This window comes from Corvus hawaiiensis, chromosome 2 (genome assembly GCF_020740725.1).
Source record: "Corvus hawaiiensis isolate bCorHaw1 chromosome 2, bCorHaw1.pri.cur, whole genome shotgun sequence".
In the NCBI taxonomy this organism is placed as follows: Eukaryota; Metazoa; Chordata; class Aves; order Passeriformes; family Corvidae; genus Corvus; species Corvus hawaiiensis.
In genome coordinates this window covers 65171673-65199331 of record NC_063214.1, presented here as the reverse complement: position 1 = coordinate 65199331, position 27659 = coordinate 65171673, and the positions used below count along the sequence as shown (strand labels likewise).

At 34.5% G+C, this 27659-nt stretch overlaps 1 protein-coding gene across 4 annotated transcripts in view; it reads left to right on the top strand.

The window, feature by feature from the left end:
* Window positions 1-27659, top strand: part of DIAPH3 (diaphanous related formin 3) — a 210119-nt gene that overhangs the window by 43765 nt on the left and 138695 nt on the right. For all 4 annotated transcript variants that reach the window (XM_048295463.1, XM_048295462.1, XM_048295461.1 and 1 more), the window contains 8 exons: window positions 1565-1675; window positions 2094-2212; window positions 2945-3061; window positions 4288-4406; window positions 4529-4593; window positions 5192-5296; window positions 7575-7910; window positions 8892-9006. In XM_048295463.1, coding sequence (XP_048151420.1) covers window positions 1565-1675; window positions 2094-2212; window positions 2945-3061; window positions 4288-4406; window positions 4529-4593; window positions 5192-5296; window positions 7575-7910; window positions 8892-9006 — 1087 coding nt within the window. The remainder of the gene's footprint in view (window positions 1-1564; window positions 1676-2093; window positions 2213-2944; window positions 3062-4287; window positions 4407-4528; window positions 4594-5191; window positions 5297-7574; window positions 7911-8891; window positions 9007-27659) is intronic.

Sequence of the window (27659 nt, the reverse complement as noted above, 5' to 3'; positions counted from 1 at the left end):
TTCCAACCATAGCGTCCTCCCTTGAGCATTCTTGTCCTTTCAGACATCCCCAGAAGCTGAAAAGATGGTCCCAACTCCTAGCGCAGAGTTGGGGGCCCTTGAGGTTCTCTTTTCAAGTGACTCCAAATACATAATTTATGGGATTGGCTGGAGAATGCCTCATGCTTAATTGGATCATTGTAACGTTTCGTCCCTAACAACCTTCGTGAGCTCACAGTCTGATTGACTTGATTTTCTCGGCAGGTTCACAGGTCTCACATTAACAGATTGTTTACATTTATTACACCTCTGTTCTTAAAACAAAGCTGTTCTCTTCTAGAGTGTTAGCTACTAAGTTCATCTACATAGACTAACATTGTAGTCAAACAGGTCTAAATTATGCTAATTGTCATTCACCTCCATAACAGTTCAGCTGAAATAATATATAAAGCTCCTTTCATGCTTACATTCTTCACAGTAGGATAAAGGTAGGATAATGGTTGTGGTCTGTGCTGTCTTTTAATCTTAGCATGTTCCTTCTGGAAGCCTAATGAGTGCTGTTGTTTCTCACAGTCTGTATCAAAGTAGCTTGTACATCTAGTTGTTCTTGTGACCATATGTAAATTCAGTAGTTGGAATTATACTTACTTAGAAGATGACCGGGATAGCATCTTTCCAGTATCCCCTTTTGCCTATGGCATAATGTATCATCATTTTTTAGACTATAAAAGGCTTTACAGCAAAGTATTTGAACCAGATTGCTTTAATTGTTTACATAGTATTTATGTTCCAAATACAACTCTAATTGTCTGTTGCTTTTAAAAAGCCTGTAAAATGCTGGAATTAATTGAATAACGTATTTCTTGTACATTGAAACAAGACATGCAAACAATAAAGAGGGTAAAAAAAGGAAATAATGGCTGTTTGCATCCTTATTAGAGATAAACAGTAAGTTGCCAACATTCTAAAGGCTCATGAATCTGGACAGTGAATTCCTGCTGTTCCTGGCTATGGGTTTTCAAGATGAGTCTTTTGATTTTTTAGAAGAGGATCTACTCACTAGTTGGCCTGTTACTTTCTTTTGAGCTGGAGGAGTCATTCCCATGAAGTATTCTATAATGCTCAGTATGTTTAAAGAGTGACTATTTCAAAAAGAAGTGGAACAAAACCCATTCTGTTCTTCAGACTCAGTTTAATTTAATCAGCATTTTAAAAAAAATATGTTTCACTGTACACAGACATTATTATGTCACTAACTTCTTATATATATGTATAGATTTTTTTTAATGTTGATAATTATGTTTTATCTGCTACAGTTCATTGGCTAAAGGAACTTGCTATTTGTATAAAATGAAAAAATTCAAGAGAGTGAGAAAATATTTAATTTTTATGAAAATTTGTGAGCTAGGGTGATATTTATAGCTCATGTGGATGATCAGGAATTTAAGTAGCTTAGTTACAAGATTACAGTAGTTTTATAATTAGAAATGATGTAGTGTCTAATTACTAGTTTGTTGTATCTTTTTGATTGTGATGCATATTGAAATCTAAGAAATAAAATAGTTTATTATTTACTCTATTACAGGTAGCTTGCATGCAGCTCATCAATGCTCTTGTTACATCTCCTGATGACTTGGATTTTAGGCTTCACATCAGAAATGAATTTATGCGCAGTGGATTGAAAGAGATATTGCCAGTAAGCATCTCGTCATCTCTCTTTGCATTACTATTTAAATTTTTTAATTATTTGAGCTTGAGGGGGGAATGGGAGAGAACAAGTTCTAATAAATTATTCTCAAAGGCATTTTATTAAGTTTGGGAGAGACCAGTCAGATACGAGAATCAGCCTTAAAATAAAAATGAAAATGTGAAATGTGCTTTCTGAACTTTATTCTGATTCCTCAGCATTTTATGACTTTGCTTAAGAACATGTGACAGATTGTTAAGCCAGCCTGAAGTCGTGTTTACCTTTTCATTTTTTAACTTAACTCATGTGCTCTTGTAATTTTAAACTTTTAACTAACATAGACTTACGGAATTTATTAAAAAGATAAGGTTTATTTCCATATGGAAATGCTAATTTTGCAAGCCTTTCTACTGTTTCTTCTTTGCAGCAACTACAATGTATAAAGAATGAAGCACTAGATATTCAGCTGAAAGTGTTCAATGAGCATAAAGAAGAAGACATGATTGAATTCTCTCATCGTTTAGAAGATATTAGATCTGAACTAGAATATCCTTTTGAAGGCCAATATGATCTTTGCTTGTATCAGAAGTAGTGTGGCCGGCAGGAGCAGGACGCCGATCGTTCCCCTGTACTGGGCACTGGCGAGGCTGCACTTTGAATTCCGTACTCAGTTTTGGGCCTCTCGCCCACAAGAAAGATACGGAGGGGCTGGAGTGTGTCCAGAGAAAGGTCTGGAGCACAAGTCCTATGAGGAGCAGCTGAGAGAGCTGGGGTTATTTATTCTGGAGAAGGATGCTCAGGGGGGCCTTGTTACTCTCAGTGACTGCCTGAAAGGAGGTTATAGTGAGGTAGGGATCAGTCACTTCTCCTAAGTAACAAGTGACTGAATGAGAGGAAAGGGCCTCAAGGTGCGCTGTGCAAGGTTTAGATTGGATAATAGGAGAAATTTCTTAGAGAGAGTGTTGTCAAGCCCTGGAACAGGCTGCCCCGGGAAGTGGTGCAGTCCCCATCCCTGGAGATAGTTAAAAGATGTATAGATGTGGCATGTAGTGGCATGGCTGAATGGTGGACTTGGCAGTGCATGGCTAATAGTTGGACTTGATCATTTTGAAGGTCTATTCCAACATAAACGTTTCCATAATATCAGCGGGACAAATATGAACAAAATAAAGCATATAATAGATATTTTTCTGCTGCAGTTTCTGTTTAAAGAAGTTATCAGTCAACACTCGACTGAGATATTTTGTTCTTTGTTATTATTCTCCTTAACACTTTTACTGAAGTAAATGATGTTTACAACATGGTGTGGAATACAGTTAAGGACACTAGTGCTGAAGGATATTTTCTTTCTATTCTTCAACATCTTTTGCTGATAAGAAATGATTATTTTATCCGGTATGTTTATTGCTGTGTTAAATGTTAATTATGGATTTTTTTTTTATTATTCAGTCATTAATAGAATATTTCTTCCATAAATTTAATGATAGGTTTTAGTCTTTCTGTGTGGATTGTAGTTTGTGAGCTCATGTTTGAAAGTATCAACTTTGAATCAGTAATGCCATCTATATGTTTTTGTCTCTTCTGCTTAGTGTATGATTGTATTTTATAAATATAGAAAACTGTTCTTTTTAGGATCTGAGCCTCATTGATTGCAAGTATAAGTTGATCAGGAGAGACGTCTTAATCAGTTATAAATCATGGTAGTAGCATTATAAGTTTGTGGTGTATTTGAGTCAAAGGGCAAAACCAAGTGTGCAAAGAAGTCCACTTTATATAGAAATCTGAACTTATGCTTAATTTAGAGTAACTTTTGGGTTGGAATTGAGTACTTTCAGTATACGTTATAGGATAGTGTAGACATATTTGTGTCTCCTGGAAAGTTCATCAGATAAATTACAGGGAAACAGTTAATAAAACTTTAGGTGTTTGAGGCTGACAAACACTTTCCTTCCAAAAAGGAATCTGCTTGAGTTGTCTTTGAGGAAACACTGGAGGAATGAGGTATGAACTGAACAGGGGCCATCTGTTTTCTGCACAATGTTCTGCATAACCTTGCTTTTCAGGCAAGGTCTAGCACAGATGTACGTTTAAAGGTTAAGGGTGCTTGCCTGCTTTGGGTACATCTGTGCTAGACCTCTTCCACCTGAAAAGGTTTGAATTCACAGCTTGCATGTTCTGGGCAAGTGACGCAGCTGTCATACCCCCTGGCATTTTAGAACAAGGTGTTCTTCATTCCACATACTGAAGCAGGGCTGCAATGCAGTCATACTTTAAAAAGTCACAAAACTAGTGCAATCAAGCTGAAGGAAGACCCTTCTCTTTACTGAGAGGAAGCAGGAGGTGGTCTTCCCTCCCTGTATTTCCATAGGGGGAGAGATGTAGATTTTATAATATAAGAATTAATTATCTTTAGGTCCACTGTTTTTTCAGGCTTTTTGTAAACTGTTTTTGTGTAATAAACTGCCAGACGTGATTTTCCTTTGAGACTCTAGGGGTTTGCACCTACCTTTCTATGGAAACAAATCAGCCCAAAGCTTTTGATGGTACTTTGTTCATAGACAAAATTTTAAGTATAGGTTGATAAATAAATATGCCATAAAATAGCTCATCTCTGTCTTTAGTCCACAGTATTTCAAATTAATTGAAGAGTGTGTGTCACAGATAGTGTTACATCGAAGTGGAACAGACCCAGATTTCACATATCGTAAGAGATTAGATATCAATTTCAGCCACTTACTAGGTAAGTACTCTGTTTGGAAATGATTACAGCATCATAATTCCTTATATGAAACTGTATATGTAATTAAGAAGAATCTTGTGTTCCCTGCATATGTGTAAGTGTGTTTGTTGATTTTTTTCAAGACATTTGTGTAGATAAAGCAAGATTAGAAGAATGTGAAGAGAGGGCTTCTGAACTTTCCAGAAAAGTAAGTAATTTTTACATCATCTGATCATAAGATGGACACAGGATTACTTAATAGATTAATGAATGGTGTAACTGGATAGTTTTTAACTTCAACTCACAATTAGTTCTGTGTTAAAATGGCAATTTGGGTGTTCCTTGTGGACTAGGAAGCCAAGTGGTGTAAAGTAGTTAACCTTAACTGAGAATCTTTCTACTATTTAAGTATTTTCTACTATTTAAGTAGAACTCTGCCTAAAACCAACTGAATACTTTATTTCAACAGTTATCAGTTTCCCTAATGAGATGAACGGTGGGAGAATAAAAATTGACTCCTTCATATCTACAGACTGTATTACTGTACATCCACGGCTTTTAAGCTACTCTGTGTAATGCTAACTTAATATACATTAATACTTTATGCCATTTCCTATCATAAAGACCTGTAGTGGTGATGCAGATGGTTCTTCCACCCAGCAGACACATGAAAGTTAGACTAGCAGACATGTCCTTAGTATTGTTGTCATATGAGTTTTAACAAGTACAAAAGGAAAAGTTGGAATTTAAAGAAACTATGCAGAACTGACTGGTACCAACAGTTTTCTTTTTTTCTTTTTTCTTAGTTTGAAAAAGATTTTGTAGCTCATCAGGAGACCCAGGCCCTACTGCGAAAAAAAGAGGAGAGAATCAATGAACTTGAAACAGAATTACAAGCTTTTAAATCACAGGTAAAAGACAGTATAAATGAATGTATGAAATAATGTTTTTGAAAGGAACTTCCTTTTGCATCTTCTTTGGATTCTGATAGTACAGTTGAGGGTTTTTTAAAGAATCCTTGTTATCGATTATTATTGAATGTTAGATTCCTTTATTTCTGTTTTATACAAATAACTGTAATGTGACATTAATTAGCTGTAAGTTCCCAGATGATCCTTTTATGCCTGAGCTCTGTTAATTAAACTAGTTTCTTAGGTTTCATTGGGGTTTTGCTTTCAGAGTCATACATTTCCAAAGTAATTAACCACATAGGGTAATAAGTCTTATGCTTTTAGATTAGCATTCATCATTGTGATCTTTATCCCTCCACAAGAAATTGCTCATTATGCAGTTTGCTATACTGAGGCTTTACCATGGATATCCAGCAGTGAAAGAAATAACCTGTGGCTGGATAAGAACATTTCTTGATAATTTTTCAATTTTCAAGCATAAATAGATGTTTTAAAACACGATGGAGAGGAATAGTGCAGATTTTTTGAGAGTAATATTTCAGTTAACTTGTAACTACTTCAGCTTTTAAATCTATGCAAGGAGACTGTGTGACCAAGTGATTTTTCTTGTGTCTTATTTCCTGGAATAAGAAGCACAGTCTAAAAATGGTAAATGGTTAAAGAAAGACAGCATCAGAAAGACATGCTTATAGGGGTTTATTTTAATACTTCTGAGGGATTATTTTTATATTTATTGGCTTCTTTAATTTTCTTAGTGAGGAAAATTAATTTAGCTCTGCTTTGGTCTATTTAGAAATGTCACTCTAATTCATGTTTCTGGTCAAAATTAATTGTTAATGTCAAAGTCAAACATTAAACAAAAGCAATTACAGAAATTGTTGCATTCTAAAAAACCAAATATAGTAAGAGCGGCATATCATTCATTAGGAAAGTATTTTTGTGTGTGTGTCTTGAAAACATAGTAAAATACTTTTTGTAAGTGAAATCTGTTTCTTCCCATTTTACTTTTTCTGTTATTTACTGCATTAAGTATAACTTTTTTTACATGCAGACAGAGAGCATAAAATAGGATTCTGCTCACTAATTTTCATACCGTGAATTATCCCACTGTTGTTAAAGGGATACATTAAAAGTTTTGTAAATGTCAGGTAATTGATTACTGCGATTTGGTACTTTTAAATCTGTCTAAAGAGGAAACTTTGGTTTCCATATGGCATCAGTTGCTACTTAGCATGTTGACTTCTACCTCTAATGACTGTTTTTCCCCTGGTCTCATTCCTTTACTCCCTTCTTGCATTTGGTATGTGTTGATGTATTTCTTTCATTTCTGGAGCCTAATTGTTCAGTGTCTACTTGTCAGTGTAAACAATGCTTATGTTCACAAATTCAAAACATTATCAAGCTGTCGTGCATGCATTTATCTGTATTTATTAATATTCAGCTATTTCCTTTTAGAAATTTTAAATCTTTTGCTTATTGTATTTCCCTTTATTTTCTAAAAACAAATGGGACTGTTTCAGCTCATAGTTAGTTGAAAAGGTAATTAGTGCTAGCACCAGTAGATAAATATTTCTTATTTATTGTTTTGTTGTTTTTGTCAGATACATTCTTATTTTTGTTTGCAGGCATATGATAGAAGTTCTTCAAATAGTAGAAGTAATTTTATTAGACCTGCTGAAGTGCTAATCCTATTTTGATACATTATAGATGTCATTTCTGTATGGAATAAGAAGCTGGTGCGTAAGGAAGCTTTATTTTTTGGAAGGACATTTTTTCATTATTGCTTCATGTTTTCAATTCTGTAGAATGAGAATGCTCCTATATTGGAAGATAGCTGTTTTTCAACAGAATTATTTATCTCCTCAGATTCTGCTGTTATGTACTTGGAAAGTTTCTCTGTAACCTGTAGGATAAGAACAAGAGAGACTAGGATGTTACTTTTTTTTTTAATTTCAGCTAAACCGTGATAGTCTAGATAAGATCTCATCAAGATACCTATCATATCCTTCTTAGCTCATGATCAGTGAAATATGACAAGTGGGAAACACCATTTCAGTTTGTCATTTTTGGTGTGCACCCCCCAGGTCTGAATGTCCACTTCAAATATTGACACTTCCAATCGTGAAATCAAAAGCACATTGGGCTCATTATCATTCTTATTTCACTGTTCTATACAAGACATTTCAACTGGTTTTCTGGATTTAGTCTATAAACTATGATTGTTATAGCATTTTGTTGATAAAACTGTGAAACTGAGTGAGAATATTTTCCTTATCAGTATGGCTCTGTGCCACCTGGTCTTCTGCCGTCAACTCGAGGAGATGCGTCTGTTGTTCCACTGGAAGGTGCAGGACCACATCAATTCCCACCCCCTCCTCCTCCACCGCTGCCTTCTAATGGAGCAATTCCACCACCACCTCCTCCTCCTCCTCCTCCACCACTTCTGAGTGGCTTGGGAACTCCTCTGGGTTTTGGTGGTGCTCCTCCACCACCGCCTCTACCAGGCCTGCCTGGAATACAGTGGTCTCCGCCTTCACGTGCTTTGCCATTTGGAATGAAGCCTAAAAAAGAGTTCAAACCTGAGGTTACCATGAAAAGACTCAACTGGTCTAAGGTAGTGTTGATTAATGACAAATACTTGATGTAAAATCTGACATTGAACTTGGGGAAAATAGATTGTCAGAAGTAAGACTAGATAAGCAATTGATACATTAGTTAAAATTATGTAAGATATGAATACCTGTCTTTAGTTTTTCATTGTTTTGTGAAAACTGTGTTTCATTGACCCATGAATCATCTGGGCAAGTATCTGTTGACTTTATGTGATGCCTGGAAAAGTCAATTCTGGTCTAGAATAAAACAACCTTGACAGCAGCATGCTTCTTATGCTTTCTGGGACTTGTTATGCCTTGTTTTTTTTCAGACACTTTATGTTGGATCAGTCACTGCATTCTACTTATAGCTATACAGTTTCCAAACAAGTGTCTTGCATCTATCTAGCCTGGGCTGGAAAGAAGAAGTGCAGGTCTTTCCATTTGTCCATAGTATAAATGTACTGACATAAATTTAATGGCCGGCAAAATACAGACTCAGTTTGGAGTTTGGTTGGTTTTGGTGTTGGTTTTTTTTCCTTCTCCATTGTGACAAGATCAAGTATACCAGTCTACTGAGTTTGGAAACTATAACTATTTAGATCAAAATAAGTCAGTAAAGAGATTTTCACAATTAATGAAGTAATCAAAGCTACATTCTGAAAAGTAAGGTACTTAGCATCTAGTTAAACCAGCTGTGTTTAGAGATTATTTGAAGTTTGCCCAAGTTTTAAATCTAGAACAAAGCTAATTTGCTCTGTTTAGACCTTGGATAAGAGTGTGTTTTCTGCATTGTTAGAATCTGTTTGTCTGATCTCACTTATTTGAAGGGTTATTATTTTCAATGAGAAATATATTAACAACTCTAAAGATGAGTTGTGTACTGAAAGTTCACATGTTTTACGGAGCTCTTAAATATTTAATGTGCTTTAGACTCTGCAGAGCACAGTTTCTTCATAGTATCAAAATAATTAATAAAATTTTGTTTTGTCTCTTGCTCGTAGATCAGGCCTCAGGAGATGACAGAATCCTGTTTTTGGGTTAAGGCACAAGAGGACAAGTATGAGAATGCTGACATGCTTTGCAAATTGGAAGTTACGTTTTGTTGTCAAAAAAGGGGTAAGTAGTTGATGGATTTGATTTTCAGCTTTTGGACACCTATAAAATTCTTGGGACTTAAATAAATATATGAAAAAGTGCTCTGAACATAACATCAATATTCTTGTTTCTAAGTGGGATGTATGAAGAAAAAGGTCTGAAAATCCTACACTGCTTAAAGCAGTAATATTGAGCTATTTTACGTAAGCATGACAAAAACTGTGTGACCTGTAGGAAAACCTCCCAGAAAAAGACCCAAGAAATTCTTCTGGAGAATACAGATATCATTTATCACATTTAAAAAAAAAAATTATAAAATTTTATCAGAATACCTTCATAAATTACTGAAACCTAATCTGGAGCCCAGAAGATGATGTGTTTACCCTCAGAACTGATATGATAATTGATGTGTGTTGGATCCATGAAGGACGACGGTCTTTCAGTGATTTTTTTTTTTTTTTTGGTTACTTCCTGATAAACCTGTAGAAACATTAATCTCCTTTGATATTTTCTTAGCTTTTTGAGCTTTTAAAGCACTGTGAAGGAACAAAATATTTGAAAGTATTCCTGGCTTTAAAACTTTAGTCCCTTCCTTGGAAGTAAGTAGTTTTAGTAGTAGGTTAGGTTCTTCTGTCCCATATATAAAATGCCTGTTACTTCTTCACACATCTTTTTTCTCCCTTCTTTTTTCATATCAGAGATGTAGTACTTTAGAGCAGCCAAAGGGCTGTAGTGTTTAATTTCTTTGCAAATTGAACAGGGGTTATTGTATTTTTACTTTAAAACTTTTATTTTGATATTTTTGTTAATAGAGTGGCATGGCATTCTCAGATTTCTCCTTCTTTTTGGGTATGCTTTGGTGTGTGTTATCCAATTTTTTTTTTACCATAAGCAAGAACTTTATTCCACTCTTGTCAAAGCATGATTTTTATGCCTTAGCAGTGTTTCTACTGATTTAAGTGTTATAGCTTATTGCTGCAGATACTTAATAATAGTAAGAGTGTTGTACAAAGATAAAAAGGCAAGAACGCCTCACAGACCATAGACATGTTTGCTTGAATCTATTAAAATAAGTCTAGAAGCTAATTATGGTGCCTTTATAATGTTAGGAGAATTCCCAAGAATGTTCCTTGAATTAATAGTTTGGAAGTTTTAAAAGCCACTGGAGGAAATAATTTCCTATGTGTAATTAAACAGTAAAATTTGGGAGACAAGATGATGTTCAGACCAAACATGTTAATGGCTCAGAAGAGGATTGCGAGTCTCCAACAGACAGCAAGAACATTAGAGTTAACAAGATTAACATCCCTCAAAATTTAACTGAATGGACTGAATACATTGTTTTGTCAAAACCCAATGGAAGAGAGTTACTGGATCTACAGTTGGAAAGTCAGTGAAGTACACTTTCATACCAAACGTGTGTGTGTCTGTGTAGCAATTTAAAGACTGTGGTCTGCAGGGACAAATTTCTTTCTTTTTTACAGGTGAGGCTTACTGCTTAATCTATTTTATTTTTTAAGTTTTGGAATCTCTCTCATCCCACATGGATGATATGTGTGCCATCATCTTAATTTTTCAAAGGAAGTGGAGACACTAAAGATTTTATTTAGAACAGCAAGTAGGTGTTTAAAGGGCAACATGGAACTAAATTTCATCTTTGTTCAAGTGAGTGGTTTACAGAACTTTACATGAATGCTTAAGTATGTTAGTAGGCAGGACCAGATCTCAAGGTCTCTTGTTGACAGCATGAATTCCAGTACAGAGGACAGCAAAGCAACTGCTTTTGTTCTCGTGACCATGGACGGAGGGGGTACTTCTTTGTAGCTTAACTTACTGATTATAACAAAACTTACCAAAGCAATTAGAGACACACAGTTTTCTTCACAGTCTTGAGGAGATTTAACACCAGGCTCTCTAAAGTAGAATCAGCAAGCTATTCACTACACTCAAATTGGGAACAGTCCTTGACTATTTCTAAAGCTTTGTCTCTAAAACCAGAAAGATGAGAAATTGAAAACAATTCTGTAGCCAAATGATGGCATGCTGGTTTCCACTCTGCTGGAGGGTCTGCTTATGCACTCTTCTCATTAAAATCTTTGCATAAGAAGAGGTATCTAGTTGAGGAAGCGGGGATCAGAATGTTCAATGATAGTTTGAGTGAATTTTATTCTCATTAGGTAAAATCAAATTGAGGTACTCAAATATTCAGTTGGTGCATTTTGCCATCTAATATGCCAAAAGGGTATCAGTGTTGATCTAGAAAAGGAAGTCTTATGTCTATGTAAATAAGCCACTAAGGAATTTTTGCTAGAAAAAGGAATACAGAACAGTATAGAATAGATTTGAAGATTCAGCAGATATTTGTATAGGAGTTATAAATTATGTTGATTCTGAAGCGGCATTGAAGCAATTGAAAAACAGAAGATGTTATGGAGGTATGAAAGAAATACTACTGCAAGAATAAAAACGTAAAAGAGGGCCTAGCTTCAGACTGTAGGATACCTTTGTTGTGTGTATCCAGAGCCATTTCAGAGACATGAGCCATGGAAGAAATCCCTGAAGGTCATCTTGTCCAACAACTTTTTGTAAAGGGACCAGTCTAATTCATGTTGCTCAGGACTTCCTCCAGCTTAGTTTGAGGTATTTCTAAAGATGGAGATGTAGGGACCGACAGCCTTTCCCCATGTTTGTCATTGTGGTGAATTTTTTTTTTTCCATAATATCTTTTGGAATATCTTTTGTTGCAGCCTGTGCCTATTTCCTCTTGCTTGTTGTGCACCTCCAAGAATTCCCTTGTATTTCCAGCCTTCTGTCAGGTCATTTGAGCCAAAAATATGTGTTCCCTTGTCTTTTGTTACCCTTCTCAAGACTGGTAACTCTTTCAACGTTTCTGTCTGCAACTATGTTTCAGCACTCTAATCATCTTGATGATTTTCTGCTGTACTCATTCCAAAATACCTATTTTTTTTTTGAACTGGGGAAATCCATACAAAATACTCCAGATACTTCTCCCAGACAGTGGGGAAGTACCTCCCTTAGAAGGGGAGTGGAGGGAAATAACCACTTCTGTGACTTGCTTCTGTCAGCAGTCTTGGTACTTTACTGGAGGAAATGTTCTCACTGTGCTGCTTGGTGATGGTGATAATGGAAAGTCCACAGAGTCTATGGGTGATAGAGGGTATTTTTTCTTCTTTTGCATCTTATAAAGCTGGTTTTGTCACTTTTCAACCATTGAATCATTTTGTGAAAGTAACATGTTTTATAAAAATAAAACCTTGAGATGAACACTGAGAGGTATCAAAGCATCAGTTGTTGATGGTATTCTGGTAGCAACTTACTGAAGATGAACTGTGATTTTTTTTTTCATTGATTCCGAATTTACTCAAGGGCATAATGGCAAACCAACTCCTTTGTCATAAAAGCCTGAGCGAGGGGGCTCCATGTGCGTCAGAGCATGAGTGCATGCTTTGGGTCATTGTTCCTGTCCATGTCATGGCAATATCCCTGACTGGTACAGTGAACCCTTAACCTGTGAAATGTCACTGGATTGTCATCATGGTTACCCTTGTTGTGGGTTTGTTTTAGTCTTTGGTTTTGGTTGGGAGTTGTTACCTGAGTGGAGTTGGTTTTGTGTACCTGTGACAGCTCCGTGACTACTCACTGGCTAGGGGGGAAAGAAACGTAATTGACAAGTTCTGAAAATAAGCTGATGAATGTGAATGTTTTGCATGAGTCATCTTTGGTTATCTGATACATTTTAAAGGCAAAAAGAAGGATGGGTATGAGGGGTAGTTAGAAGAGACATGAAAGAGAAAGAAATAAAAAGAAATATCAAGAGTTTGAGAATTACCAACCAGGGTTATCCTCATGATCTCAGACCAGTGAAGAAAATCTGTGTCAAGCCTTTCTGGCAACAATGGTTTTAAAGGAATCTCTTGCTATAATTTTTGGAAAACATTTAACTAAATATATGGCTTAAAGTTAATTGATATGTGAAATACTGAACAGCAGAGCTGGAGTTTACATGTACTTCTTATTATCTTAGTCCTAAGAGGTAAGATGAACAAACATAAGTGCTCAGTGTTGAATGACAACTGCTTTGTAATGCACTGGAAGCCTGATGGAAGAATAATCACTGGTCTGTGATGCTAACGTGCTGCTAACTTCTCTGGAATTATTAGAAGTACAGGCAGGAAGGTGACACTTTGCATAAAAGATAGCATGAGCTCTAGAATCATGAAAATCTTGTGGGGGGAAAGAAACCTCCTGTGCAAAACCTTGTGAATGGAAATTCCTTCTAATAATATTATATTGTATTATTAGCTCTTGGATCACATGATGTATATGATGAGAAAATGTTAAGATTAGAGAAGCTGAAAATTTTGTGATAATAAAGTGGGAGATTTAACTATATCCAAGATTTGAGTAAACTTCGTATTGTAATACAGAAAAAATGCCAGCAGCTAAAGCTGTGGGGTAAAAAAACTGCATGTGACTTGATAGGGAAGTTCAAGATAGTATTGCAAGAAAAAAGTTAGCATTAAAAATGTAAAAGTGTGAAGATATTGGGAAAACTCATTAAATATATCTCGATAAATGTGAACAGGATGTTCTTCACATACTCATTTTGAATCTTGAATTTCTTGCAACGGACCCTTCAGCTAATTTTGAAGTGTGTATTTAATTTTTTGAAAATGAAGTTAGCTAAGGAATTGGTGGGACCACTTGGAGGCAACTTCGAAAGTTCAGCAGGTTCAAAGAACATTAGAAAATTTCAGGGGTATATGGTCCAAAAGAAATAGGAAAGGCTGTATTTGTAGGAAGGAACTTTCTCTTTTGCTAAGTGAGGAGAATGGATTATAAGAAGTGGTAAGGCTGGCATGATGTCTTTTCTAGGAGCATCTCTTATTGCAGTTTTTGTTTTTTTAATCATTGGTGTGAGTGCCAGCTTGCTTGCAGTAGCTTCAGACTACTATGTTCAAGACTTACAATACTGAAATAAAGTGAATTTTAATATGCAAACACTTGGTTTGTGGAGATACTTTGAAGAGTACTGGCGTAGAGAAGGTTATAGCAGTAAGTTGCTGAAGTCTGTGAGTAGGTGTAATTAATGAGAAAAAAAAAATGAGACGGTAATGGTTAGGCATAATGTGGGACATGTGTTCAGGATAACAAGAGAGAACCAGCTACATATTGCTTACAGTAATCCTTTGGGTGCTTGAAGTGATTTGCCAAGGTGATTCCAAGACTTAAGACATTGTAGAGTACACAAGAAGGCAACCTCTAACCAAAAAAGAAGTCTTGAAGCATTTTAATCCAAAATGACAATTTGGACATCTCATGTATGCAAAATATAAGAAAGCTAGTAGTTTCATGAAATATGTGCTTTGTATTTAATGTGCCTTATTTATAAATATCCTACCAGTAAGTTGATTTGACTTGATCCAAAGACTCTCATATTTAAAGTGATGAAGTCCAAATGAGGATTAGAAATTGCACATCAAACATACAAGAAAACATTTGTAAATTCTTCATTATTTTGAGCACTATGCAGATAACTGCAGTTAATGGGAGATGGCATGAAAAAATTAGAAATGTACTTTCTTTTCTAGATATCAAAGGGAGCTGATCTAGTAAACTCAAGAGAGAAAGATTGCATGATCTCTGTTTTTTTTTTTTTTATCAACTAAGACAGATTTTCATCCTAATCTTATTGGAAATGGCAGTGTCTGATCCCATCACACCAGAGCACCTGCCAGACTTGATTATTCAGAAATAAAGCACTTCTGTGGGAGTACTGTCTCTGTTGGCACTTGTCTTGAAAAAGGTCAATATAGTTCTAATTTTTTTTTCTCCCCTGTATACTTTGTAAGAAAAATCAAGATCTAAGATGCTATAGTGCCAATTAAGTCTCAAATATTTTAAACCAGAAAAGAGAGTAAAGGCTAGCCAGAAGATCAAATTAACAATATAAATCAGTTTAATGCTGTGTTTAACACGCCACAGCTACCTTGCATAAGCAAGAGAACATGCTGTCATCCATATGAAAGATTAGGTGGAGCCCACTGTTCCTTGTATTTTGCTCCTCTGGAGGAGGATTTATCAGAGGTGGCTACAAACTGTACTTCTTGTAGAATCTTATTGTTACAAACGTGTAAGACTGCCAGCAGTATAGTTTAGTAACTTCTGCTGTAATACAGCACTGAGTAACCTGATTTACCTTTTAATGTAACTGTACAAGTAAAAGTAAGGCCTGCTATGGACTTGTTTGGCTGCCTTTCAGTATCATCCTAACTGTCCTAAAAGCAAAATTTTTTCAAAAAGATTGTGTATATAGAATGAAATAAGGATGAAAAGTTTCTTTTTGAAGAAGTCAAGAGTAACTTAATGAGCATTTGCAAGGAACAGCAACCAAAGCACTGAAATGTCAGTGGTATCTTGCAACTTGAGTATATCATCTTCACATGGAGAGAGTGGATGATATATTTAGTGCTGCTTTGGTAGTAACTGTATTAGTTGTTTCTGTTGTTAGCAAATAGAATGATATCTGCTCTTATTCTTTTCAATATTTGTACCAAATATTTGTACCAAATCATATTTGTTATGCAGAGATTGATGTGTAAGAATCAGTGAGTGAATATACTTCTGTTGTGCATTGAGCTTGGCTGGCTGCCAGATGCCCACCCAACTGCTCTCTGCTAAAATGGAAAAGTTTGTGTGTTGAATTAAAAACAGGGAGATCACTTACCAATTACTGTCACAGCAAAACAGACCCAATTTAGAGAAAATCAATTCAACTTTATTTTTTCTGATGTCCTGTCATGGATAGGAGAAGCATTTAGTTTTTCAGACCGTTAAATGTATTTAAAGAAGTGGGATGTGAATAACTCCTAAAACCTCACTTTGGTATCCCGAGAGCTCCATGAATGTGTGGCAAACAAAAAATAGAAAACCTGAAAAAAAAATTAGCATAGCAGTGGTTAAAATAGCCTGACAATGGCATTTTTTTTGTAGTTTGATTCTTTTTGAAGCTAGAATTGTGGCATGTTTTAATCTTTAATCTCCTTCTTTGACAAATTCTTAGGATGAATTCTCCCTTGAATTAATTAATTATTGAATGACTGTGTCATCAGTGCCCTAATCTATGTCAGACTAATCATGAGTAACATCAGACCATTCTTCTGGTAGGACTGTAGAAAAGAGTCAGTGTGTCAGGAGATGTTTTAAATAGGATTAGAAAAACTTCTATTAGATAAGGTACTTTGATTTGTATTTTCAATTAGGAACTACTTTGTCAGATAGTGAAAAAATATTATTGAAGAGTTTGTCACAGCATTTGTAAGCATCTACATAAGCACAGTATTAACTATACCTTAATTTTAATTTATTTTACCTTTTTTTTTTTCTTTCTGACAGAATTGTAGTATGTGCTGTTATTAAACGACTGTTTCTTACCTTCTACACACAGATTATTATTTCCTGTCAGCTCCAAACCAGATTGAGTGCTTGCCTTTTCTCCTCAGTGAAGTGCCTGGACAGAGTAGTTCCTTTAGTTCACCTTTACCTTTTTCTTTCAAACAATTGGTTCTTTTTTTTTTTTCAGTAGTTGATTTCTACACAAAATACAATATCAGTGTGCAGTCACATCATGTTTGATGAAAATATGACAGTATATTCAGGGTAACAAAAGCACTCCACTCCCGTTTCCCAACACTGTGATAGGAAAAGCTTTTGAAAGCTTCATGTTTTAGAAGCAATAAAAGTGTTCCTTTATTGATTTCTACTAGAAAATGTTTCCACACTGAGAACGAGTAAGGTCTTAGAGGAGATAGATATTATTTTCATGTATCCAGGGATCAAAAAAGTCTACTCAATTTCATAAGGCTTAAACTATAAATACCAATGGAATAGAAAAACACGTTTGGAACTTAAAATGCAAGTTATGGAAAGTCATCCCAGTGCCCCTGCTCAGTCTAATAATTTTGTTTATTTAATGGAAAATACTCTCTTTAAGAACTTGAATATAATTGTCACTATACTGGCAACTATGCTGCATGAATTAATGTGCTAATTTTGTATCACACAGGAGGTGTAAGACTCTACACCTGGTACAAACCTATTTTCATGGGCTTTTACCTCCTATTTAGTTTTGCTACATGTTTATACACTACGTGCTTTTGATGAACTTCTAATGTTGCAAGCATTTATATCTGACTAAAGGTAACACTATATCTGAGTGTAATAAAATCTTCATTACAGTGCTGCTTTTATTGTAGCCTTTTTTCATCGTGAACTGAGCAAAATAATTTACATGCAAGAAATGTTGAACAAACCTTATTTGGCAAACCTTCAAAGTCACTGTTGATGAAAATTATTAGCATTTAAATTTCCATGAGCACTAGTTTTTGTCCTTTAGAAAATCTATCATTTAGCTTTTCAGTGAATGGCTTGTTTCAGAGGAAATTCATTTCAAGGACAATTCATTTTGAAAAACAAACAAAAAAATCAAGGAGATTATGTGTTAATGGAGCAGTGATGTCCAGTTAGGCAGCTGTTAGATAGTACTTGGGTACTGGTATGCCATGCAGACTTGAGCAGTGTTATATTTTAAGTTATTCATACGTAAAAAAAAAATGTATAGACATTTTCTTTCCTTACCCACTAAGATTATATACTCTCATTATCTACTAACTTTGTGTAAATATGACCTGGCCTTATCTAATACGTAATTTATTTTCTTAATAAAGTGAGGTCTTAATTAAAAAACCCAGTAAGTTGAATACTTCATATGAACTTTTGTGAAACAGGCTTCCATTATGGGCTGCTGTTCTCTGCATGATCTCAACGTGGTAAATTTCTCATATAACTTCCTCATTCTAAATAGATTTTTCTAGTCTCTAAATATCTTGCCATGATAGTTTGCTGACAGATATTTTAACAGGGCTCTTTCAATATTTTTTCTGAAATACATGTCACCATGAAGCACTTTTGTAAATGTCCTGTGGATGATGTACCCCGTATTAAGAGCAATCAGGTTCTGAAGGTTATGTAAGAATTGAGAGAATTTATTTGATCTGAAATAGTAGGATTTTTTTGGCAGTTAAATCAGAGTTTTAACAAAATATTCTTTTACATGTGATATAATCTAGTTCCACATTCTGAAAACTTTAATAATAGGGCAGGATGTGTTTGCAGTGTTGTAGTTGTTGGCTGGCACAATACTTAAATATTTACAGTGAAATAGTTGTGTTTTCAGATATATTCTTCTTCTGGATCAGTTTGTTACATTCAAAGTCATTTAAACTTAAGAGAATGAGGGCATGGACAGCATATCCTGTAGCTTTTAACAACTTCATATTTCTGTTTTATAGCTTTGCTGCTCCACTCTTCCTATTTTTTACAAGTTAGTGGAACTCTTCTTTTGAACTCACAAGATAGTTCTTCCACAACCTTACCTCTAACATCAGTTGAATAATGAAACTTAGAAATTTCATCTGCTCTATTACTCAGCTTAACTGTTGTAAAGACTAAATGTTTCCTGCTGTGCAATCTGACTTGTCCTTTGATATAGAAATGCCTTTTTCTAAAATCGTAAATGCATATGTATAGCTGGCAAGGATAAGAAGCTAGCAAGAGCCTGCTTAGGTCGACTGCTTATCTTTGCAGTTCCTAGACTGTGGGGTGTAATGTCTTGTGGCACTTAAAATTTGGCTGCAATGTACTTGATATATATGAAACAGAATGTTTTTTCTTGTTGCTGGCATTTCAGTGTAAGATCTTGAGAAATGCTGGGTCATCAATTTGTAACAGTGGGAGGATGGAAATAGCAAATTGGTGTTCAGCAAGATTGTTTGAATAAAAGCTGCTACCAAAGCTGACAAAATGGAAGGCAGCTATAGCTGGAATGCATGAAGAGAAACTGGGATTCAAGGCATGGTTGCACATTGCAGCAAAAATCTTGGCATCTGTATTTCAGCAGATTTATAATGTTGCTGTGAAAAGAAACAAATATGGATAGATGTAGCTAAAACCAAACCAGGTTAGATCATCTTAACTGCAAAAAGCCAAAAGAGAAAGTTTATTTTCAGTACTAATCTAGTAGCGTGAACTGAATTGCTGTTTTAATGCTCTATAGAAGAGAAGCAGTAGTGATAAATGGACTTGTTCAAACTTTAAAAGGAGAAGATAGAATCCATTTGCTGCTAGCTGTTGACTCTCAGAATGTACCTGGGATTCTTCCTTATTCAGCAAAATAAGGAAGAGGTAGTGATCGAGTGGGGACAAATGGTGAGGTAAGCTGAGCTGTGCAGATGCATGCTTTATAATAAATGGAAAGAATCTCAACTTCTTCAACAAAAACAGGTTTTTGAGAACAAGATACTCATATGCACTGGAAGTAGACAGTTCCGATCTGCAGGTTTCTGTTGCTGAGAACCTGGGAGTGCAGACCAAAACTCAAAGTAGGAAGCATATTTGGAACTATATAAAGCCCTCCTGAAACTACAATGGCAAAAATAAGTCAGTATGAAAAGAATAAGAGAAATTAAGGAAAAAGCGTTCCTTGTGTCAAGGAGCTAATGTGTCTGATTTTTCAAGAAAATAATGTGATTCATTTTGTTAGAACTCATGTTTGCCCTTAGGATGAAATGTAAATTGTGGTATGCTTAACTTTCTTAAAAACAGTAACAAAAATTGTTAATTTTTACCACTCTTGGTGTTTGTTTTGAACTGTCTGTATAGCTCTTGGTCTTCCAGACTCTGAAGCTAAGTCTTATTCTTTGATCACCAGCTGGAGTTTTCTGTTTACTCAGGGTAATATTTATATTCAATCTTGGGGGGGGAAGTCATATAGATTTAATCAAATTATTATTCTGCTGCAGGACCCATATTTACATATAATGATACTCAGGTCAAATAGAATGAATACTGTTTACTAGTAGAACTACTAAGTAATTATTTTGTATCCACAATTAGCCTAATTCCTCAAAAGTCTGCAAGGTCTAGTGACTAGGTTGTCAACTGTTATGCATGCATGAATGTAACAGGAAGAGAGGGATAAAATCCTATTCTACAGCATCTGGAGATGCTAACTAAACAATATGAAAAAGAGTCTAACTGGTGCAAAACAGACTTATTTTTCCCTTTTTGTCATTTTCCAGCATTTAAAAAGTTGTGGCTAATATGAAGATGTGTGATGAGATAGTGAAGAAATACTACTATTATTGTTCTGATATGATAATTTATATTTTTTTCATAAAAGATGTGTGCAATAATCAAATCTGCATACTAGACTAATTATGCAGAATCTCTTCAACAGAGACTTCATAATCTTCAGTCTTGTAGAACTCTAGCGCAGACTTTGAGAAGCAGGAATTCAAGTAGCTTTAATTATACAAATTTTGTTTGTCTGAATTGCTGGAGGAATGAGAAGCTTTCTGGACAGAGGTTTAAATGCATGCTAATTAGAAAGTCTTTTAATATTTAGCTTAAAACTATATTCACAGTATATTTGTCTGATATTCCAATGTAGGTAGATACATTAGATTATCAAATAGCTATTTTTAATGCAGAAATACATACCCTTTTTAACATAAGATAATATGAAGTTACACTCAGTTTTATAGGGTGATGTGGTATTAATGTATTCTCCAGCCAACAAAGACAAGAATTCTCTTGCAATTCCAGCATTTCTCTTGTTTAGCTTCTGTCCAATAGTGTGTCAGATAGAACAGCATTTCAGTGAGAATGAATGCTGCAGATCTCTCCTGCTTGCTTTTTAATAAAATACTGTAAAATGGTGAATATTCTTAAAGCTTGCTTGCAATGAATGCTTTCTGAGTTTGAATCTTTCTCTGTTTATGATTGACTCATCACTTCATTCCTTAATGTACCACAAGAGTGTCTCATAGTACAGTGAATGATCTGTATTACTGAGTAGGTATTACAGGTTTGGTGAAAGAGGAGAGAAAACCCTAAGAAATACAAACGTTGGAAGTAATGTCAGTTGCACATCTGTAATAATGCAGAAGAAATGTGATTCTGTAATTGGAAGATGCATAACCTTGCTTTTAACTAGGAAACTCTTTTACACTTTCTGGAAAAGTGAAGTCAGTGTTACTTCCTGCAAGATTTATTTTCATTGAAATAGCACTTGTCTTGTAACCCAGAATCAAGTTCCTGATTGACTTCTGTTTGTGTCAGTTTTTCATATTTATCTTTCATATTAGAGAGAGCTTTTAACAGAATATTTTAATTTAAAGAAAGTTGTAGCATTTTCTTTGCTATTTATATGGAATAGCACACTGAATGTTAAATCTTGGAGTATATTTAAATATTGCTAAGCACACTGTGAATTAATGGGAAAGGTTCTTTTGTGGATTATAAATCATGTATCTAAATTAGTAAATTTACTTCACTCTTTGTATTTTTTTTATAGTAGTGATTAAAAGCTTTTAATGTGCAAATTGTGAAAACCTGTTCTAAGATTAGAACACTGATGTGTTCTTGGAAAACTGTGCTGCAGATTACCATGTAGTCTTCAGTTATACTCTCCAGTTCTGAGGAAAAGGTTAAGGTGATTTACACATTTGGTGTGCATTCTGTTTACTTTCCTACAGAAGCTGGAACTTTTTTGTCTCTTTCTAAATAATGTATGTGTTATAACTAAACAAATGAATTATATTTCTGATTTGAAATAAATCCTCATATCCTGTTTCAGAGTTGAGAACCACATAACTCTTCACATTTTATTTTACCGCACATCTCATGCCACTGACTACAAGTAAATAATATGTGCCTTTTTATACAGTTTATGTGGCTCTAACTATTAAGTGCAATCACAAAAAATGCACTCTAAAATATGAGGAAACTTATGCAAAGGGAAAGTACAGTATAAATGCACACACAAAAAGCAGTGACGTTTCTTGGAAATATTTTTACCAGGTAGTTTTATATTGCTAAATGCAAGCGAAGATAAGCAGTAGCTGGAAAAATCACATTATCTGGTATAGATTATAAAGTTTTTAAATGTAGATTTCTGGAAAGTGGTAGGAGGAAGTAAGGACTATTTGCATAAAATCGGTATGTGGATGTATGACAGCACTGCTAAGTTAAACTTCCTTTGAGAATAAAATACATGCTTTTGTTTCAATATCATAGTTCTGGCACTGCAGTATGGCAGACTTGAAATAATCAAGCAAGTTTTACTGGTTTTATTGTACAACCGATATTTCAAACTTATTGATTCAGAGAAAAGAAAGATACAAAGTACTTGCATCTTTCAAAAAGTTGAATAGGTAGGTGCATCACTATCAGAAGCAGCACTGAGAACACTATATGTTACTTTCCCCCTTTTCACTTTATTATTTTTAAAATCTGGAAAGAACAGATGTTGTTACTTACTGTAATTAACCAGATCAACCTAAAACCCTCTCTCTGTTTTATATTCAGATATACACTGATAAGTGTATTGATATGAATCAATCATAGTAGTTCTAATGGCTTGTTTTCCTTATAGATTGCTCTTGAAAAATATTGGTTTATGGTATTTAATAAGTCTTCAGTAATAAGAAGCTATGACTTACTTACTGAGCATTTTTTGAGTCCTTGGATGCCTAAGGAAAGAAAATAATCTGGTGTCTAAATAATCTGGTGTCTAGAGGTATGTGATGCAATTTCCTTGTACTGTGGATACCTTCATGAGTATGTTATGAATAGAGCAATTTTATCTGTTAGAGTTTCTGATAAATTGACTTGTGGCTGCAGTTCCTAGATGTTCCTTTCCTGCTTTGGCTTTGTTAGTGTTCTTCTCTTTCAAGACTTATTTCAAGAGAAGCAGAACTTTAGTCGATGGTGTATAAAGTCATAAAATTAAATAAATGATCATTGCCTCATTTTGTATGTTTTTCTCAGTACTTTTTGTTAGATATTTTCTGTATCGGACCTGTCCAAAATCAATAGTTAAAATGGGCAATCTTCTGAACAGACTTGAATAATTTCCTTATTACAGGGTATATTAAAGCATATAATCTAAATAAAGGTATGCTCCATTTACCTTTATTTGCAGTCTCATTATGGCTTGAGACTATGAGAGTTTAGTGTTTCGTATGACGAGCACACGGATTCTTAGCAGTGTAACTCATGAGCTTAGAGGGAGTACCCTGTAACATATAATCTTTTGCTTGACACACAATGTGTTGCAACTTCTAAAACCTCATTTACTATTCCTAATGTCTTACTTTAGCTACTCTTAATGTACTGGGCAACCCTTAAATGTGTCTAAAGTGATCCTACAATTTGATGTAAAATGTAGAGTGTTAAGCAGAAACTTCTAATCTAGAATATGTTGATAGATCCGTTGTATCCAGCTTGAATGTATGAGGTTAGTCAGATCTCTTGGCCTGTAGAAGACTCAGAAATTACTATGGTTTCTTAGCTGTTAAGCACCCCCTCTGAGAAAAAGAAAATAACTCCTCACAAATGACCTGCCTTTCCTTGCCCTCTGGAACACTTAATCTCTTTCACTAGTTAATTTTCTAATATTTTTTAAAGACAAACTTTGGAAGTAAGTTGAAATTGTTTATCAGACTGTTTAGCAAAAATTATTACAGAAATACTTAACAGTAATTTCTGATGTTTATAAGCTGAAGCCAGCGTTAATTGTATGAACTGTCATTTAATTTAAAAAGCATTTCTTTTCTTTTAAAATATTTTCAGCAATGTTAACACACTGGAAAGAGTGTGGAGGTCAAGGTGGAAAGTAAGGCTTGGGTGACTGAATTCCCTTCATTTTCTGCTGAGGTTCAGTGTACTTTTCAGTATGAGTGACCCCTTGAATTTAAAGAACATCTCGTAGATTAATTGTTAGTGTTTGGTCTGAAGTCCTCAGGCTGGTGTCAGAAAGCTACTTTTGATATTCATTGTATGACTGAAAGCCTAGTATTTGTGATGGTTAATAAATTCCTACTGCAAAATATGTAAGGCTGTTAATCTAGCCTATTGAAGAGTTGCAGTACAGACTTACGCACGATAGTTCTTCATTCTTAATTAACTTTTTTTCTACAGAATGTAGACTATGTTGTTTGTATTCATGTATTAATAAGTTAAAGCTGTTGATAATACCTGGATTTATTTATTAAATATGCAAGTCTAGCCATGTGGAGATTTTGTATGACCTTGATTGACACTGGCTTTAGTTATAGAGCTCTGTAACTTGTTTATCATGCCAGTACTCCATTGTGCTCTGGAGATTTGATGTTAAGTACCATTTGTTTATTACACTTAAAAATGGATTAATTTGTTACTTGCTGGTTTCTATTAGTTTGAAAGATATGTTAATGCTGCTTTCAGTAAGTAAATCATCTGGTTCTTTCAGATTTTCTCAGAAACTATTTTGACATATTTTTATTAAGTGGAGTGTTCCCTTGTGCAACTGAGAGCTCACTCACCTGTAGCATGATTGCTAGGTATATATTAAGCTTCAAATGCCAGGTTGAGTTCCTTCACAGAGACTTTTCTCAGAAAACTGTGCATGCATGCAATTATAGTCTGTGTTTCAGAGAGAAAAGATATTTTCCTATTTCTTGGACATTCAAGACTAAATCTCTAAGATGCTCATAGTACAGTAGCTATGCATTTTGTGCATCTACACTGTGAACTGTCTGCTCGCTCCAGTTTATATGGTGTCTGTTTCCACAGTGCTAAGTAGTGTAGTTTAATTGAAATGGAATGTAGCTTTCTTGTAGGGAGACAGATATGTGAGTTATGGACATTGCCTTATTAGAGCAAACTAAACATTCTTATAACTTACTTCTATTGTTCATCTCCATTTACTTAATTCTAGTTCGTTTTAAACCTCAATCTCTTACTTTGAGGATTTACATAGACTTGTAAGAACAGGTAAATCAGAATTATAGCTGTTGCTATTACTTTTGCTATTTGATGAGAAACTAGTGTTTAAAGATGATAGTTCAGTTGCTTAAGTATAAGACAATAAATTTTCTGAGTTTTAGCGTGTTTAAATCTGCCTGATGGTTTAATGGCTGAGATAATTTAAATTAAATAAACACTTCTGTCACCTTAGATCTCAAATGGTTTAAACTAAATCAAACACTCATTATTGAGTAATGATTATGTCATATCAATATAATATGATTTTAAAAAACTTTATGTAGCAGTCTTTTTGTAATCAACAAGATTACCCTTCTAACAAAAACTTAATAATGATCAGGAATTATAGTTTTACACTGTTATTTTCTAGAAATAGTAGCGATCTGTTAAATGTCTGACTCTGCACTGCTTCAGATTTCTCAGTAGGTTTTCAATGTATGTTTCTGTCTTTGTATATGTTTTTCTTTAATTTTGCATGTATTTTGGGAAATCAGTGTAATGTGTTACATTCTTGCACCACATCTTTTTGTTATGTGTCCAAATACTTTTTAGAAACTATTTATGCATGTCTTTTTCACTTTCTGCTTCCTCCTGTCTTCACCATAGCAACTATATTCTTGAATCTTTTTTCAGCCTGTATTATGTCTTATATTACTTTGACCTTTCTACATGTAAAAAAAATTCCAAACTTTACTTATCTTACATTCATACTAAAAACAAGTCTTAACATCATATTGGATAAGTTACTAATTTTTGCTTCTTTGTAAACCTTGCAACCTCTGGGTTTTTTTATAAAGAGATATGTATGCTATGGCTTTAGAGATCAGGAAGAAAAGAATCTTTTTTAAAATTTTCCTTTCTTTTTGTGTTGCAGTGTAGAACTGTGATTTTAAAAAAATATTTGATTAAAAATACGATTTTTAATGTGTGTTGAAAATAATGGCCATGCAGCTTTAAGTATAGGGGTTTTTTTTTCCCAGTCTGCAACAGTAGCAGTTTTTTAAAATGTATTTTCTATTACGATTAACTTGTGGATATATATATACCCATAGAGATTTACAAGAATACTACCTTTATAATTTCTAATGAAGAAATGTCATCTTATACCAAAGTGTCAGTTTTTCTTGGAAAAGGCTTTTATACCAATAGGTTTCAAGATAAAATCATATAGTATTATTTTGTAAATTTCTCTAATACATAAAAAAAGGGGTTTTTTTCCACCAACGTTCAGATAAAATACAGGTCATAGCTTAGAAATAATTATGCTTCTAGAAATGTACAGTATTTTAGTGTAAATGTAAACAACAATAAATTTGCGTATTTATTGACAGAATTAAAATGATGTCTCTGAGTGCCATGTATAGTCAATCTAGATTTATATGTTGATTTGAAGTTAAGTGGACACAAAAAAAAGAATATTTTAAAAGTTGAACAGCTCAGTTATTGTTTTTTGATTTGTAGCTTATGTGTTGCATTTTTTCTCAGAAAGTAAATGCAAGAAGGCAACTCTGGATCATTTTTGTGTGAGATAGCTTTAGTAAGTAGAATTATTGTGCAGAGTCTCAGTCTATGCTACTGAAAGCTTGGATGATAGTAAGGGAAATTGTAGCTGTCAAGTGCATGTCCCAATCGCTTAATAATGAATCAATTATGTTGGTACTGCTGATCAACAACAACAAAAACATCAACATTATACAGCTAGAGTAAGCTCATGTATTTCTAATCTCACTGTCATATTTTCGCAAGTGGATAGCGTAGAGAAACATTGCCATTTGGTTTTACTTGGTACTGAATAATTTTGAACATTTTAATGGTACAAACTCGGTATTTTGGGACTTAACTGTTGAAACATTAGGCAGTCTTTTTTACTTATTTGGTTTACTATTTCAAATACTTGAAGCAGTATGGTAAGAAGTACAGCTAAAAGGGACTGGAAAGCTTTGGAAGAAGAATTTTGCATTTCTTCATTGTCTAATAAAGTGTCTAATACAGCCCTGGTTATCTACTGTGTTAGTGTGAACAGTTTTAAAGTAGTGATGAAAAATTGAAGGCTCTACTTGGAAGTGGGAAGCTGCTGTATAACCTCCCTTCTTCCTCTTACAGAGAAATGTATATATAGCCACATTTTTCTTCAGGTTGACTGGGTAATGGCATTTTGGGTTCAACTGCTGAATAATTTAAAAAAGACAACAGCTTCCTATTTTCTTTCTGAGGAACAAAGGCTTAATTTTTTAGAGTGGGTAAAAAAGATAGAAGTTGAAATTACTGTCCTGATTCTGAATATTGATCAAACCAGTTCTTCTTAAACCCCCCACCTCAATTATAAAACATGACATTATGAGTATGTTGTTATGATACAGTATGTCTTTTTCTGTTCTTAGTCTGAATTTAAAATCACTAAGCCAAGTTTTGTAAAGCGTATTATAAAAAAGAAACTGGAAAAGAGAACCTTTTCTTCAGAGGTTCATGAACTGAAGTATGAGCATCTCCAACCTGAATAATGAAGGCAGATCATAGTATTTGTCTATGGACAGAGCTCAGACCACTTCTTTACTGGAGGTGTTCGGTGTTCGTACCTCTGATAGGGGAAAAGAGGGAGAGAAGGGCAGGAGCATAGCTGACAAAGAACCATCAGCTGTGATTGCATAATGTTTAGAAGTCTTGATTTCTCAAGGCAGAAACCAGAAAACGCTCCCTATGAATATATGGTATTTTCCCATTCTTGTACTTCATTTGGGGTAAAATTAAGTTGCTGTATCGATACTGCCATGACATTTGTTTCTGTT